The sequence below is a fragment of the Macadamia integrifolia genome, chromosome 5 (assembly GCF_013358625.1).
Source record: "Macadamia integrifolia cultivar HAES 741 chromosome 5, SCU_Mint_v3, whole genome shotgun sequence".
Lineage (NCBI taxonomy): Eukaryota > Viridiplantae > Streptophyta > Magnoliopsida > Proteales > Proteaceae > Macadamia > Macadamia integrifolia.
The window spans coordinates 13,258,194-13,275,594 of NC_056561.1; the positions used below are offsets into that span (position 1 = coordinate 13,258,194).

General features: G+C 39.2%; 1 protein-coding gene and 1 pseudogene across 1 annotated transcript; both read left to right on the forward strand.

Moving 5' to 3' along the window:
* Window positions 1–2,112: 2,112 nt before the first annotated feature.
* On the forward strand, window positions 2,113–7,079 carry LOC122078425 (histidine protein methyltransferase 1 homolog). The gene is made up of 9 exons (XM_042644396.1): window positions 2,113–2,279; window positions 2,415–2,546; window positions 2,689–2,754; window positions 2,849–2,915; window positions 3,009–3,109; window positions 5,775–5,819; window positions 5,941–6,273; window positions 6,368–6,470; window positions 6,681–7,079. Exons 1-9 carry the CDS (start codon window positions 2,262–2,264, stop codon window positions 6,761–6,763), a joined length of 948 nt encoding a protein of 315 aa, XP_042500330.1. The 5' UTR covers window positions 2,113–2,261; the 3' UTR covers window positions 6,764–7,079.
* Window positions 7,080–15,786: 8,707 nt separating this feature from the next.
* The window catches only part of LOC122077900, a 4,830-nt pseudogene continuing 3,215 nt past the window's right edge, over window positions 15,787–17,401 (forward strand).

Genomic DNA, 17,401 nt, shown 5'->3' on the forward strand with positions numbered 1-17,401 from the left:
GGTTAGGGCGGTTTGGGCCCAGTTAAGGGGACTAAGGGTTGGGCTAGGGTTTTAAGAAGCCCAGCCCAACCCAGCCCTGTTGCACCCCTACGTACGGCAAGCTAGGAACAGGGACACTAACTAGCACACATTAATTATCAAGACTGAAGTTGTTTTTAATTTGTTTGATTGATTATTGCTTTTCAATTATGTTTGAATGCTCAATGTTGATGCTTTACTGTGTTCCACTCCCAACTGGTATTGGTGATATGTTTGTTTGATTACTGCTTTTTGAATGCTCGGTGTTTCCTACTGAGTTCATAAATAGATAACTATTAACGGATGCAAAAACCCAGGAGGACAGAAGTGATCTGGTTGCAACTGCAAGCACAACCAACCGATTATGAAAACGTACAGGAAAAAGATATATTAATTGATAAGGAAAGGTGGAAACTAAAGACATAGGTCATAAATATGATGTAGCTTACTGGAATATGAACATTTTCTGCCCCTTTGATGGGGCATGAGCAAACAAATTAAAAAACTGAATTGCATCATTGACATTAATTGTATTGTTGGTTGCATTGTCTAGCATCCCACATGGAGAACTAAAAAAACCTTTATGGACTTGTGTGTTTGTGTGGGTATTGTTCCTCCTCCCTATGGCAGTATAGATGTTAATTATAAACTGAATTGCATCATCGTATTGTTGGACTATTTATGTTTGCAATTTTCCCATGCTAAATGTGTACTTTATTCATGTTGTAATGATGGGTGGAGTGTAAACCAGGTGGATATGATTTAAAAGTTTTTTCAGGAGCATTAATTATTTTGCGTTGTATTTTTACACAATAAGATAGTATGCATCTTTGGAAAGTTGTATTGTAGTACTAGTAGAGGGAATTCATTTTTTGTGCTATAATGAGAGCAAGGATTGCTTTCAGTCCATGGAAATTGCAAGCTATTACTTGGAGTTGTTTGGGTCTTTGCAAGAGTTTACTTGAAGCTGGTTCTTTAATTCCCGAAACAAGTTGATTATTATTAATGCTAATATGAAAGATTATTGGGATTTAATTGAGATACTTTATGGAGCCAATTGCAATTTGGGAGCATTAATAATGTCCTTGTTCAAGGTAATATCTACCACAATTAAATGGAATGCTAAAACTAAGGAACATCATTATTCATTTGTTGCATGTGGTTACTATTCTTTACATTGTTTATTGTGAGTGGTGAAGCTGCAGTCTATACTTGTATTGCTGTTTGAATTAGCCACACATTGGTTGCCCCGGATCACTGTAAGTTGTAACCCTGTGGTATTTTCCTAATTTTCCTATATACTTGACCATTTTTTATTTAATAGGGGTAGTATAGATGTTGATTGATGGAGCGCTAGTTTTTTTTTTTTTGGTAGAAGATGGAGTGCTAGTTTAAATTAAGGATTGACTAGTGCACCAATTCTTGTTATATTCTATTTCTTTTCTAATCGAAGTCTAGTATATCTGAAGAAGATCCTATATCAGTTTGTACTGCAATTATATTCTGAATAAGAGTTTTGTTTCTTATACGTGGTAGGCAATTATATTCCGAACAATACCTACCCACCAATTTTGCTAGTTTTTAAATTAGTGGCATTCCTGTAATTTTTTATTATCTATAAAAGAAAAAAGGTTTTACTAAATGTCACAACTTTTGTTTTTCTGTTCTGAAACCATTTCTGAAATAAGACCATCAAACATCATTTTTCTATTTTAAAATAGAATTTTGACATAGGAATTCAAAAATTCTGTTTTTAACATAAAACGTTATTTTTTTAACAGAATAACTACCAAACGCAGCCTAAGGATTTTTTAGTCTAGCTTTTATTGATGTAAAACCCTAAATCGAACCGATCAAATCAACTGAAACAAAACATACCAAATCAATTTCTTATTGGGTCGGTTTAGTTTTGGGTATTATAGAACCGATTGAAATCTGGACCTCACTGGACTAAGAAGAACCACACCGAACATGGAAAATTGAACCAAAGCAAACCCAAGCTGATATAAAATCGATACTATACATACTTGGGTAACCAAACCACAACCAGATTGAAATGGACCTTCCCTTATTGATTTGGTTTTGAATTCACCCATTCTCACCCCAAAACCGATTCAGTCTGACCGAAACCGGAAAGAACCGAACTGATTGGCATCCCTACCTTACTCCATGTAGTCAGGTAAGCTGAAGCATCTTCTTATGCTATGCAGCTGAGCTGAGCAGCAGAAGCAAATCCAGCGGCAATGGCGGCAAACGCAGAGGTGAGAAAATAAGCCTTAACGATTGCTTCTCTCGTTATTATAATGGTTCACAATTTCTGCTTTGATGTTTTATTTTGTGTTCACATTCCGGGCACTGAAAAAGGCGATGCATTTGTATTCTGAGAACATCTTTAGAAACCAGAGGCGGAAAAGTTCACTTTGTCTTCCTTGTGGAGCAGCCAGAATCAGTCAGGATTAGGGTTTTTTGGGTCTTCAGAAAAACCTCTTCCTCCACCCCCTCTTTGCATTGAAGTGCTTCCTTCTGAGGTAATTCCTTTTCTATCTCCTCCCCTCTATTTGCGGTTTTCCTTTAATGTTCGGTAGTAGAACATCGGGGATGGACCATGGCAAGATTCTTATACTTTATTTATTATTGTTATTTTTTTTTTTTTTTTTATATGACAAATAGGTGTCTTCAACTGCGAAATATACTACAGACTCTGTGAATTTGAGTGAAGGTCTTGCTTTACTTAAGGTACTCTCGTTTTCAATTAATTCAAAACTGATTTTGGGTTTCCCAAATTTCAAACATATGAAATAGCATTGAATTTAGAGCCCATTTGTTTCAGGGTAGGGTGAGTACCCACGAGGTTTTTGCGTTATCTAATTCGGATTTGGTTCCTGGGAAGTATGAAGGTGCTATTATATAACATGTTTGAAACCAGTATTTTGTGTTTTAATGTATTGGGTTATTTATGAGTGTGAATAAACATTACTGTTTGCGAATAGGGGGATTGAAGCTATGGGAAGGCTCTCTCGATTTGGTTAAGACTCTTCACTCAGAGATCCAGGATGGACGGATATCTTTAACAGGAAAACGTGTTTTAGAGGTAAGTTGCTCGTGCTCTGGTGCTAATTGTTTTTTCCTTTAATACTGGCCTTTTAACATCCTGAAATTTCATTGTTTTCTATGCTATCAATCTGAAATTACTATGCAGTGCTGAAACCTTCTTATCTTCATTTAAGTTTGCATTTTAATCGGTTTCCTGTTCCCCCCCCCCCCCTCCCCCAATCCCCTTCCCCTTCCCCTTCCCCTTCCCCTTCCCCCCAAATGATTTCTAATCCATTTCTTTGTTTCCTTGGGATTTGGGAGCTTGAAGCCTTGAATCATACATTTGATACTGAAAGTGTTGGTAAACTAACTAACCAATCATACCTGTGTGTCTTGGCCTGGTGGCACCACATAGAGTGCTATCTGCTGCTTTTTTTCCCTGCCTTGGAATGCTCAAGGGTCATCGTTCATGAGTAACAAGTCAGCCTTGAGATATTCTGGCAATGGCTGTGTCACCAAGTTGTCAAGGCGTTTCCTAGGCAACAACCCGTGCTGTCGCCTAGTTGTCTAGGCTCCCAGATTTGAAATCCAGGGGAAAATGTAAAAACTATGGTGGATTATGGAAAAAAAAAAAAGAGGATAAATTCAGGGCAGACAATGTGTCTGCCACTCTCGAAGAAGAAAAAGAAGTAGCAGCAACAGCCACTACCATTGCTGTTGGAAAAGAGGAAAAAGACCTGAAAAGAAGAACCTACCTGTCCGCCTCTTCTGGTCCTGCTGCATCAAAGAGGAAGTTGATTGTTGTCCCACTTCATCGAAGTCCACTGAGTCGAAGAAGGATTAAAAAGTGAAAATTTCTGATTTTATAAGTAAAAGAAATAAGTTTCGAATTGTACATATAACACCATCTTAAAACATTGGAATCCCATATATTACATATAAGCCCCTAAAAAGTACATCTTAAAATATTATTCTCATATTTTACTGTAGCCCCCCGGCCACCGCCTTTGGTCGCCTTGTCGTCGTAACAATTGTGTCACCCTAATTTTCAGTTCGAGTTCCATGACCTTTTCAAGAATGATCAGAGTGAACCTGCATACATGTGACTGTAAAATAGGAGACTAGAAGTAGTGATAAATGGAGAGGTGTCTTTTCCATTAGCGAAGGCCATGATGACCGGTAAGAGGATCTACTTTTATGGAAGCCAAACTGCAATATATGGATTAGATAATTGGACAATATAACTATAATCGTTTCACATAGAACACATCCTTTCCTTTATATAATTAGATAATATGACTAGAATCGTTTCACACAGAACACATCCTTTCCTCCTCTACCGACTTTAGTTATATACACACCACCAACTCTAGTGCAGTTTCTTTGTTCCCATGGTGTCTTTGTTGGGCTGCTGGGAATATTTTGGGGTGGGGTGGGGTGGGGTGGGGTGGGGTGTGTGAGGGTAGAGGTGGTAGTGCTTGTTGGAATGGAGACATGAGGGTTGGTTATTGATCAATTGAGCTTGTGTAAACAAGACAACTTTTCTCTTTATTGATGACTCAAATATTGTGCTTTATCTTGTATCCAACTCATTTTTAGACATCTAGCCTATAAAAAGAAGGGTGTATCCAGTGCACAAGGCTCTCGCCACTGTGGGGGTTTGGGGAGGGTCATAATGTATGCAGCCTTACCCCCTCTTGCTTCGTGGAGAGGTTGTTTCCTGACAAACAAGTTCTTTTTAGCCATTTAGCCTATGATATTATAAACCCCTTATTTTTTGGTGCCTTTCCGTGTCAACCAACATCTTACACTCTTGCGTGGGATCACATGAATTATGTGACATTTGTTTAGTTGGCTTGCACATATTGGGGCCCTACGGATAATTTACATGCTCTCAATTGTTGGGGTAGGAGAGGGGGGGGGGGACCTCCCCTGTGGGAGAGAAAGTGGTTTTTCTCTCTTTTTTTTTTTTCAATAAAAGATAATAAAAGAAGATTTATGAATTTAAAGCCTAAATCACTGGGGTTTTTTTTTTTTTTTTTGAGGGGGGGGGGGGGAGGGAGAGTGCTGCAAAGCTAATTTTGATTGGAGTAGTCTTTTAAAGTTGGAACCCTTTGGGAATTGAAGGATCTATTGGGGTAACTTCTGGTTTGGTGGTGAATGCCTACTGAAATCTAATTGGAGAAGGAGAATCCATTCGTGCTGAATTATAGATTCCAAGATGGGCGTAGATATTGTCACTTGCACTGGGTATGACCAAGTTGGGATAAGGCTAAGCTTTGTTGTTGTTGTTGCACTGGGTATGACCAAGCGATAGTGGAGGGTGATTCTGCAATGTTATTGCTTGGATGCTTAACATGCTAGATTAACCAAGGAGATTCTTCACCTATTTTGAGTCATTCAGCATTTGATTACTGGGTTGAAGCATTTATTCCTCTTGAAATGGACAACTGCAAATTAGATGGCTTATGACTTGGCTAAGCAGGGAGTGATTTGTCCTACGAGATGCTTCACCTTTTTCTCTGAGTTTTTATTTTCTCTATTGTTATTGGTATAATTAGTTGCAGATTTTGTTCTTCCTCTGCTGTGAGTGTTATATCATCTTTCTTTTTTCACCAATAAATTGTTATTTATTTAAAAATGCCGAATCATTCCTATAGATTCTCCATAAAGTTGCCTCTTAGATTTATTCTATTGATATTCTTTCCTTTTTTTGCCATCAGCTTGGATGTGGTCATGGGCTTCCTGGGATCTTTGCATGCCTTGAGGTGGGATATTCCTATTTAAAGATCCATGAACAAATGGAATGTGTATGCCATACTAACTTCCAAAGGTTTGCAGCTTGAAAGTTTTTCTGGCTTTTAAATTGTTGTGTGCTTGTTTTTTCAGGGTTCATCTGTGATTCATTTCCAAGATTTCAATGCTGAGGTCCTCCGATGTCTGACAATACCAAATGTAAGTGCAAATCTCAGGAAGGAACCAGTTCAACTTTCCACCACAAATGAAACAGAGAGGAATAATAGCGAATCAGAAGTTCGCTTCTTTGCTGGTGACTGGAGTGAAGTACATCAATATCTTCTTCATCTACATGACATTGGGGATGAAGATTCCTTGGGTTTGAAGTTGGAGCAACATCCTATTGCTGGTTACGATGTTATTTTAATGGCAGAGACAGTTTACTCGATCTCCTCTCTTCAGAATCTCTATGCGCTCATAAAGAAGGTCTACCTAGTTCATTGTTTGGTTATATCTGTTGATTTGTTGTTCATCTCAATAAACTTATGGTTGCTTAAGCTTAATACAAATTTATCTGTAGTGCCTGAGTTGCCCCCATGGAGTTGTTTATATGGCGGCAAAGAAGCATTACTTTGGTGTAGGAGGAGGGACCAGACAATTCCTTTCTGTGGTAGCGAAAGATGGTAAGTTAGCCCCCGCATCCTCCAAAGCAATGAATATCAGCATTTCTTTGTTAGTAGTCGACCTATGTGTCAAATAGCTGGTTATGAATCATTAGATTAAGTTTGCCTAATGATCCACTCTTATGCATTGCAGTTTCAAAGTCAAAATGTTGTTTACATGACATCAACTTACACTGGGGGTTATTTATCGGTTGGGACTTTCCTTTGCAGGTGTTATGGTATCTAATTTGATTGCAGAAGTTGCTGATGGCTCATCTAATGTTCGAGAAGTATGGAAGCTTTCATTTAAGTAGACCTGTATCACATGGATTGCACATAACATTTATCTGGTCACTCTCACAAGCTTATACAGGCTGAGTCAAATCAACAGTAACTACAGACCCTCAAGGTTGATGTGCAAGGTCACCTGAGTTCATGTATTACTCTCAGGTTGTCTTTGTTCTCTCGTATTTTTATGTAATATGTGTCAGTGTCCTTTATGGTTCTGTATGATGCTTTTGAAATATTTGTCCATTGTGATGGATGGATTGACGTGATCCTTAGTGTCACTTTAATTAGATGTTGCTACCATCTGGTACTCTAATAATTTATCTTCTATTACTTTAAAAAGAAAGGGTAGAGAAAAATCTCACATTACTGATCAGTAAAGTAACCACCATTGTAAATGTTTGTGATCGTCTCTACCCAACGTGTCCTTTTGGATTATGATGAGGTTATAATCTTGGGGTTATGATATCAATAATGAGTATTCACTTATCTTTCAATGACCTTTGGTTCTATTGATGGAGTCGAATGAATACCTGATTTGCTTCATGTGGCAATCTATTAGTCTTTTCATCAGGGTACATTTATTCTTCAGTCACCCGAGATTAGAGGGAAATTAGTGTAGGAGTTTTGTGTCTGCTTCAGCACTTGAATAGCATGTCTGCTACCCCATCAATCAGGAAGCAACATCCCTGCTCACAATATGTATTTGGTGGCTCTACGGGGTTTGTTTGGACTTCTCATATTGTACTCATGTGGCGTTTCATTTGGATAAACTAAAAACCTGAGGTTGGGTTTTCAGGCATGGGCTGGTTCCTCAAGCCAACACATGCTGGTGAGGGGTGTCTATAATAATACCCTCCCTGAACAAGAATAACAATCTCAACTAGGGTAGCTAGGTTTCATTTCTGGGACTGAGAGCATGCAACCGTAAATCATTTAAATCAGATCTGGATCATTGCATTGGTATCAATACACGTGTCACCCCCTGAAGGGGGTATTTCACGGAATTGTATGAGATCGAAATTACAGACGATTTCTACCCCAAATTGGCTCTCAAGCCATTAACAAGAAGGCCGATCAGTGGCGGTAGCTAGGTTCACATCATTATTGCTTTATGGATTAGAGTTAAGGAAGACAACAAAAGATGGGGTAGAAATCGTCTGTAATTTCGATCTCGTACAATTCCATGAAATACCCCCTTCAAGGGGTGACACGTGTATTGATACCAATGCAATGATCCAAATCTGATTTAAATGACTTAAGGTTTTATTAGTTGTACCAGATTTGGACCATTGCATTGGTATCAATACACGTGTCACCCCCTGAAGGGGGTATTTCATGAAATTGTATGAGATCGAAATTGTAGACGATTTCTACCCGCCAATCTGACCGTCTTTTGAGCACCTCCTTGTAGGCATGAGTGTGACTGATCCACAGAGTGGCCATGGTCCGCTTTTCATAATTGCCAATAATTGCATAACAGTAGATTTCGTATCCAAGCTTTGGCATGTTTCATTCTCTTTTACATTTTCATGATTTACGCATAGTATATTACTATATTGGTATGGACAACCTTTTCTCTCTTTGCATTATCCAAATCTGATTTAAATGACTTAAGGTTTTATTAGTTGTACCAGATTTGGACCATTGCATTGGTATCAATACACGTGTCACCCCCTGAAGGGGGTATTTCATGAAATTGTATGAGATCGAAATTGTAGACGATTTCTACCCGCCAATCTGACCGTCTTTTGAGCACCTCCTTGTAGGCATGAGTGTGACTGATCCACAGAGTGGCCATGGTCCGCTTTTCATAATTGCCAATAATTGCATAACAGTAGATTTCGTATCCAAGCTTTGGCATGTTTCATTCTCTTTTACATTTTCATGATTTACGCATAGTATATTACTATATTGGTATGGACAACCTTTTCTCTCTTTGCATTATCCCACATGCCTAAACAGATTCTGATTAGTTCTGGCTTCCCAACTTGCCAGAATCACATCAAATACCAATGTTGAAGCGCCCAACAATGCGATCGATACTCATTCACGCTTCCATTTTCTATGTATCATTAGGCTCTCAGAGCACGGTCTCTACAAATAGTGGAGTTGGCAAGGGGTATGAAAGTGAGCGCCATGAATTTCATATGGGTTGTTATTCTACCAATCGGATTGGACATAAATAAATAAATACAATTTTTGTATTAAAACAACTACTTATCCTCTCTCTCTCTCTCTCTCTCTCTCTCTCTCTCTCTCTCTCTCTCATAGCTAGTAAAATACACGTATGACATTTAATTTAAAAATTCGTAATTTAACGTATCAATCTAAAAAAACCGTTTAATACGTGGATTTTAAAGATAATCACATAATACATGTATAATACGTTACATACTCAATAAAACTTTTGGGTTCAAAAAAAATATATATATATATGAGATTAACCCAAATGGGCCAAATCCTGATTCCCGACCCTTGTTTTCTATCTGGAACCCTAATCAATCGAAACTATAACCCTTCTTCTTCCCTCATCTAAGTAAACCAAAAAAAGGAGGAACCTTTGCCCCAGTGACCCCTTCGCTTCCATCTCCATTCTCGGTGGCCAGTGATCGAGGGCGATAGGTAAGACATCAATACCCCCTGCTCTCATTCTCTTCTCCATTTCTCTTCCCATCGATTGTTGAAAACCCAATCAACCCTTCCTCTTCTCCGTTTCTCTTTCCATTGGTAGTTGAAAATCCAATCGAGGGCGATCGCATCTGCAAATAATTTTTAACGAGAAGCAAGAAAGATTCAAAGGAGAAGACTCACATGGACAAAGATGGCCAAATGTTGGATTCTCCAAAAGGAGTTGAAATGAAAAACTTTCTAGGAAATTTAACATACAATTGCTATTTGAATTGGACCGACAATTATATACATAGTTGCAGTCGGACAATGTGAAGAATTAGAAAGAGAGAAATGACACAAGTGTTCTCTTTTCTCTGTTCTTGCAATACTGCATATGAGAAATCAAAGGAGTTGAAAGGAGGAGGTTCTTGAGGCTTAAAATTGATCAGTGACCGGTCTTAGATTGTATCCCCATGGAAATTTCAAGAAAATCCAAGCGCATCTCTGGGATAAACGACTGCAAACACTAATTCTCCATCTTCTTGAACCTTGTTTTCGTACCAAGAAGAAGAAGAAGAGAACCTGTAAAAGTTACGAGATGAGATGAGGTTTGATTATCATCTTAGTTCTTTCTACCATGCCCTTTTTAGGGGTTAAATGTAATTAATATTAAATGTGAAAATTCAAAAGAATAGGAAACAATTTTAAATTTGAAAATCATATTGGATTTTAGTGTCCATAAAAGCATGTTATATTAGAATTTAGTTTCAAACAATCATTTTTAGTCCCAGATTTTTACAGAGCAACCGTATTAAACACGTACCTTATCATTGCCGTACGCATTTTATTGCACCGAATTTTTTGAAGCGTATTATTATCGTATGGTTCATTTAATTATCGTACATATCTGTTCCCGTACTATTGTCGTCCCCGAATTTACTAACTATGCTCTCTCTCTCTCTCTCTCTCTCTCTCTCTCTCTCTCTCTCTCTCTCTTTAATTTTAGGATGATTTACGTCAACCTCCCCTAGCGTTTGCCCAAATTACATGATTCCCTAAAAATCCGTTTATCATATTTAAACCCATAATATTGACACCATCTTTGTAGGGTCAGCCCGTTTGGTAGATGGAATTTTATTGAAAATCCAATTTTGCCCTTATTGTCTTTTGACATACCTACCTCACAGTGTTCTTCACCGTCTGGCCCAGGAACGCCTCTGCAATCTACCTCATCTTGGTCGGGACCATGGACGAGATCTTCGTTGTGTGGTTAATTCAATTTGAAAGCCAGAGTTTTTGTTCCGATTGTATGATTCCAACGATGGAGTAGGAGAAGCAAATCAAGCAGCAGAGCAGCTCCTCCAACGATGTTAGCCTTGACAAACCCCTCCGTTGCATTGTTAAACTGGGTCTGCAGCTCCTCCAACGATATTATGTAGCCTTAGCAGCCGGCGTCTGTGACTCTAACTCCGACTCCATTGTCGGATTCCGACTGTTCACAGCCTGATCTGTGGTATCTTCTAGAACAATTAGGCAGTAGTGACCGCCTCGTACTCCGGCATAATGCCTCCTCTGCCTTCAGGTCTGATCCTCCGTTGAGTACATTCGATCGAAACTTTGTGCGGATCGGCCGGAATTGACTCTGAAATATGGAGACTACAATCGTCGTTGTCACCGTCGGAGGAAGAGGAGGCCCACGCGGCACTGGAACGGCGGAGCCGAAGACGATCTCGAAACGATTTCCAGCTCTTGCGATTGGGATGGGACATGCCTCTGGTGCCTGATATAACCAGCTTCTGCTGGTTTGATATTTGATTTATAGACTCGGCATAATTTTAAATAGAGAAAATTTCAACGCCACTCTCTCTCAACTTTGATCTTTATTCAATGTCATTTTCTGAATTTCTTGAAACACAGATATCTCCTAAAAATTTAAACAATTATAAACCAGTCCATATTGTTAGCTGACCAATTAAGTGGTAGAATGTCTATTTAGTTTTTTTTTTTCAAAATACCGAAAACACCCCCATATGGTGTGAGTAGATGATATTATCCTCCCTTGCCCTTCTTCTAAACTCACATTCATATGAACTAAATCCCCAAACCAAGAAGAGAAACTACAGTCGTCGCCTTCCCCTGAAACATGCGACTATTGTGAGCACCTCTCTCCTCCAGCGTACGATCATATGTGTACTTACATTTTATGTACGGGAATCATATCCCTGGTAACATACAATGTAATAACAATAGGATTTTCGATTCTATCCTTAGCCGAGAATAATTGGGTGAAAACTCGTGAAACAACTTACAAGTCTAATAAATAAATGATATGCATAAATAAAATTAAACAGTCTTATTAATAAATCGGGTTTGATGAAAACACATATCCAACATGATGATGGTGCGGCCCAGGAAGAAGAATAAGAAGAAGAAGAAAGAGGTGGTGGGAGTAGAATTGCAGGGTTGCAGCGGATGAAATTGGTAATGGTGCGGCCCTAAGAAGGTGGAGGAGAAGGTGGTGGGGGTGAGTTGTAGAGTTGTAGCGGCTGGAGATTGGCGCAGTCCTAGGGAGAAGAAAGACTATAGGTGGTGGTGATCCTGTGAAAAAACAAATTAAAGTATTGAGGTTTTTTAAGAAGTTCAATATTTTCTTTTTCTTGAAACAAATATTTTCAAAATCAAAACTAATGAATATATCAATATAATATAAATTTAAAATTTATTTATATTGCTAGTGAATCTAATGTAATTCCTACGAAACCCTGTTATACGCATATTGTGTGAGTGTGTGTGTTTTCTTATTTATTCTGTATTCACCCGTGAATTGCGTAAACTGACCTGGACACCTTTTTAACAAAAAAAAAAAAATCCAATGTATTTTGCCCTTAAAATTTTGATTTCTCATTAATTCTTCTTGCCACCAAACAAAAGAATTATATTCGCGACTTCTGTTGGTATTGGCGTTGTAAAATATGGATAAATTGTTTTTTCAAACCGTTTATATTTAAATCTCGAAACCCATTCTTGTTTCAGATTTCTGAAAGCAGAATCCCTCGTTCACGGGGATAAAAATCGTCTATAATTCTAATCTTGTACAATTCTATACAATACCCCCTTGAAAAGGTGACATGTGGACAAAGTGGTTTGAACAATTCAGATTAATCCTATATTGATCAAACTCCAAACCAGTGAATTGAAGTTGGATCAATGTAGGATTAATCTGAGCCGTTCAAATCACTTTATCCATGTGTCACCATCTGAAGGGGGTATTGCACGGTATTGCACGGATAACGAATTGCAGACGGTTTTTATCCCGTTCACGGATACGCCCAGCTGCAAGCCCTTCGCCTCTTCCTTCCTAACTCTCTCTTTCCCTTCGCTGCAATTGCCGGAGAAAATCCCCGGAGGAACCAGGTATGCCTTTCTCTGTCTCCCCAGTCTCCACCTCCTTTGTATATTTACCTCAATCGTTTTGGGAGGGTAGTAGAACTCTTCGAAACGCCTATAGAGGTAGATGGTGTCAGTGGCAACATCCGCACGGCAGCCACTACACAGAAACCAAATGAAGCCTGAGGAGTTGGGTCTTCGTTTCATGAGCTGGAGAATTCAGATGTTGGTCGTAATGTACCATGGCGGTTCTCGATTCTGTTTTCTGACTTTCATATTCTACTGTTAGAGCTCATGTCTTCCTTAGATAGAAATATGACAGTAGTGAAATTGCAGCTGATATCTACAGAATGTTGCTTCAGCCTATAGAAGTTCCTATTTCATATGAAAAAGGAGGGGGGGAGGGGGTGTTAAGTGCCGGACTGAATGTTCCCGGCAGTTAAACGGTGCACTTTGTTCTAATCGCAGTAATTACAAAACAAGAATTTGGAAAAAGTGATCAATAAACGATCGTTCAGATATTCAAAGGCAGATGGGGTGTGGGTGGTGGGTGGTGGGTGGTGGGTGGTGGGTGGTGGGTGGAGGGGGGAGGGGGGAGGTGTCTGCCACGACAAATGACCTTGCTTGCTGATGAACAAAAGGGCTGCTGGCCTTGCATCTACCGTTGATTGAGAGGGCAAGAAGGTTGTTGGCTTGCCTTTGCCGTGGCATTGATCTGCAAGGTGAGAAGTTTGATGACTTGCGAGCTCAAAGCCAAGGGCCTAAGGTGAGCGGTATTACATTGATGGAGACGATAAGAGATAACTCCAAATCATTTCCCGCTCTTTGAAGCCGTTCCCCTATTATCAACAACAACAACAACAACATAGCCTTATCCCAACTAGATGGGTTGGCCATATAGATACTTGCTCTCCAATTAACTCCATTTAAAGCCAAACAAGATACGAGGCCCAAGTTAATCATGTCTTTCTTCACCACTTTTCCTATAGTTATTCTAGGCATACCCCTCATTCTTTTGGTTGCCTCAATTTGAATCAAGTCACTCCTACTCACTGGGGCATCCAAAGGCCTCTATTGGATATGGCCATTCCACCTCAAACTATTCTCTCTAATCTTATCATGAATCGGTGCTACTCCCAACCCACCTCTAATATGTTCATTCCTTACTGATCCTTCTTAGTTTTTTCACACATATCCATCTCAACATCTCTCTCGCAACACATAATTTATTTCTATGATACTTCTTAACTGCCCAGTATTCCGCATCATAATCATAGCTGGACGAATGACAATTCTATAAAATTTTCCTTTAAGCTTTAAAGGGATACGATGATCACACAATACTTCGGATGTACCTCTCCCCTTCATCCACCATATTTTAGTTTTGTAGGCTACGTCATCCTTTATGTCACCATTTTTATTTACAATTGACAATAGATATCTAAAATACTCACTTTGATGATCTCCCTCTCACCAATACTCACCCACTCATTATCCGTCCTACTGTGGCTAAAGTTACACATCATATATTCCGTTTTAGTTCTACTTATCTTCAGACTTTTTTATTCCAAGGTTGATTTCCGTAGTTCGACCTTGGTTTTAATCCCAACTTTAGTCTCATCCACCTAAACGATGTCAGAAAGCATACACCGAAGCACCTCATATAGAATGTCTCTGGTCCTCTTAGGGAAAAAAAGATAGCATACAAAAAAGTATCTTCACAGGCAGTTCAGTTGGCTTGATTACTTACGTGTGCCAGGGTGGGGCTAGCTGAGCAGAACATCTTCTTGATGTGGCTGCAAACTGATTAAATCATCCATAATCAACACAAACAAATAAGGGCCAAAGTTGATCCTTGATGGAACCCAATTGTAATTGGGAATTCACCACCTTGACCCTCCACAATTTTACTGCTTGTCACTATACCATTATGCATATCTTTAATTATGTCCATATATTTACTTGGTACACTCCTCTTCTCTAGTACTTGCTTGATTAACTCATTTGGAACTCTATCATATGCTTTTTCCAATTCAATAAAAACCATATTAAGATATTTTTTCAATCACTAAATCTCTTCACGAGTTTCTTAAGTAAGTAAATAGCTACCATCATCGATCTTCTTGGCATAAAACCAAATTAGTTTTCGAAAATATTAGTTTTTTTTTTCATGTGGGTTTCAATAATCCTCTCCCATAACTTCATCGTATGAGCCATTTATTTTTGTAAATTTGGACCATAATGTTTCTCCTCCATTCATTTGGTGTTTTCTTTGTAGTCATAATTTTTTTTTTTTAAATAGCTTGATTAGCCAAGATAAACTGCAGATCGCTACAATACGCATAGACATGAAAGGCCCCTTTAGACCAGAAAACCAGGTTGGGTTGGTTGTGTCTCGGTCTAGGCCTCCATAGACAGTTGTTATGGTCCTGCCAGGCTAAGGGAACTACATGTTCGTGTTTCATCTCACGGAAGGGAAGAGAGACGAGGGTTTCAGCTTTCAGTCGATGCTTCCCATCTACCTTTTTGTTTTAAACTTTTCATATTTTATACTGTATGATTCCATGTAGTTCTTTGCATATGATAGTTTTTACACAAACGAATAAAAAAGTCGGAAATAGAATCAATCAATAGAAAGTTAAAGAAAAGGAAAGAAAGAAAGAAAGAAAGAAAGAAAGAAAGAAAGAAAGAGAAGAAGATGTCCTACGTGACACAATGCCACCTTGACAACTATGGTAATGTACGATCATCTAAAATTGAAGCAACTTATTCAGATCCTCCTTAATTTGTATTCTTGTCTTATTCTCATCTGTCATTGTTGATGTGAACATTTTAGTGTTTCTTCATTTTCTGCATTTTCTTGGGTCTCGTAAACTTATCCTTTCTGTTGAGGTTTTTGAATAACAAATTAGTTTGTACTTATTTTCTTGACGGTTTGTTATTCTATCTTTTCGTAATTTCTTCCATGTGAGTAAGAACTTCCTTAGCCATCCAGGAATAGTAATTTTCTCAAATGCTTATTTTTACCTCTCTACGTAGTTTCTGTCAGATGGCATCTAGTACTGAGGCTGGGAAGAGCTTTGGCAGAAGAGACAAGCTACTGGAGAGAGAGAAGGATATTCAAAAAACTGTGGGAACAAAATGAACTTTTCAAGGCTGAATCATCTGAAAGATGCCCTGAACCTGGGGAGAAGTTCTTTGGGAGCTTCCCATATCCTTATATGAATGGTTTTCTGCATCTTGGTCATGCATTCTCATTGTCGAAGCTTGAATTTGCTGCGGCCTATCATAGACTAAGAGGTGCCAATGTACTTCTGCCATTTGCTTTTCACCGCACTGGGATACCCATCAAGGCATCAACTGATAAACTTATCCAGGAGATCAGAGAATTTGGGAATCCACCTGCTTTTCCTATTATGGAAGATCTCAGTATTAGCACTGAAACGGAACCAGAGGAGGCAAGTGGAGGGGGACACACCTTACCTGATAAGTTCAAGAGCAAGAAGTCAAAGGCAGCTTCAAAATCAGGTGGACACAAGTTTCAGTGTCAAATCATGGAGAGTGTTGGCCTCTCTAGTGATGAGATTGTGAAGTTTCAGGATCCATGTCATTGGTTGACATATTTCCCACCTTTGGCCAAGGAGGATCTCAAGGCTTTTGGTCTGGGTTGTGATTGGAGACGTTCTTTCATCACAACAGATATGAACAAATTTTATGATTCTTTTGTCAAGTGGCAGATGAGGAAGTTGTGGAAGATGGGAAAGATTGTCAAGGATAAGAGATACGCAATCTACTCACCATTAGATCTCCAACCATGTGCAGATCATGACAGGGCTTCAGGGGAAGGGGTCCAGCCTCAAGACTACACATTGATTAAGATGGACGTACTCCCACCTTTCACCTCCAAGTTGAGTTCTTTGCAGGGGAGAAGAGTGTTCTTGGCTGCTGCTACACTGAGACCTGAGACAATGTATGGGCAGACCAATGCATGGGTTTTGCCTGATGGGAAGTATGGAGCCTTTGAAATCAACATCACTGATGTTTTTATCTTCACTTCCAGGGCAGCCCTAAACCTTGCTTATCAGGAGAAGTCTAGGTTTCCTCAGAAGCCAACCTGCTTGGTTGAGCCGACTGGATATGATCTAATAGGTTTGGCCCTAAAGTCTCCTCTATCGTTCAATGAGACCATATACTCTCTCCCAATGCTCACGGTCCTAACAGACAAGGGTACAGGGATAGTGACCAGTGTCCCCAGTGACTCCCCTGATGATTACATGGCTCTACATGATTTGAAATCGAAACCAGCTCTGAGGGCCAAGTTTGGAGTGAAGGATGAATGGGTCTTGTTGGATTTATGGGCTAAATTAATTATTCGGGTTGATTAAATGGGTGAGAGTCAAATTACATGAACCGGTTCGGTCCACTCTCAAGCTTAGGGATATGCTGGCTCAACCCATTGTGGTTTAGGGTTTTGAGTGCAGGACAGTATTATAAATACTAGGTTTTGGGTCCCTACAACCATTATTCACTCTTCCCCACTTTACCACTAAAGTGAGAGAACCAAGGAGGTTTAAGGGGCTGTAGAAGATCCATAACCAAGCCAAGAGAGTGAAAGTGGGAGTGACCAACATCAATCATCTTCAGCATACTAGGTGAAAGGTACA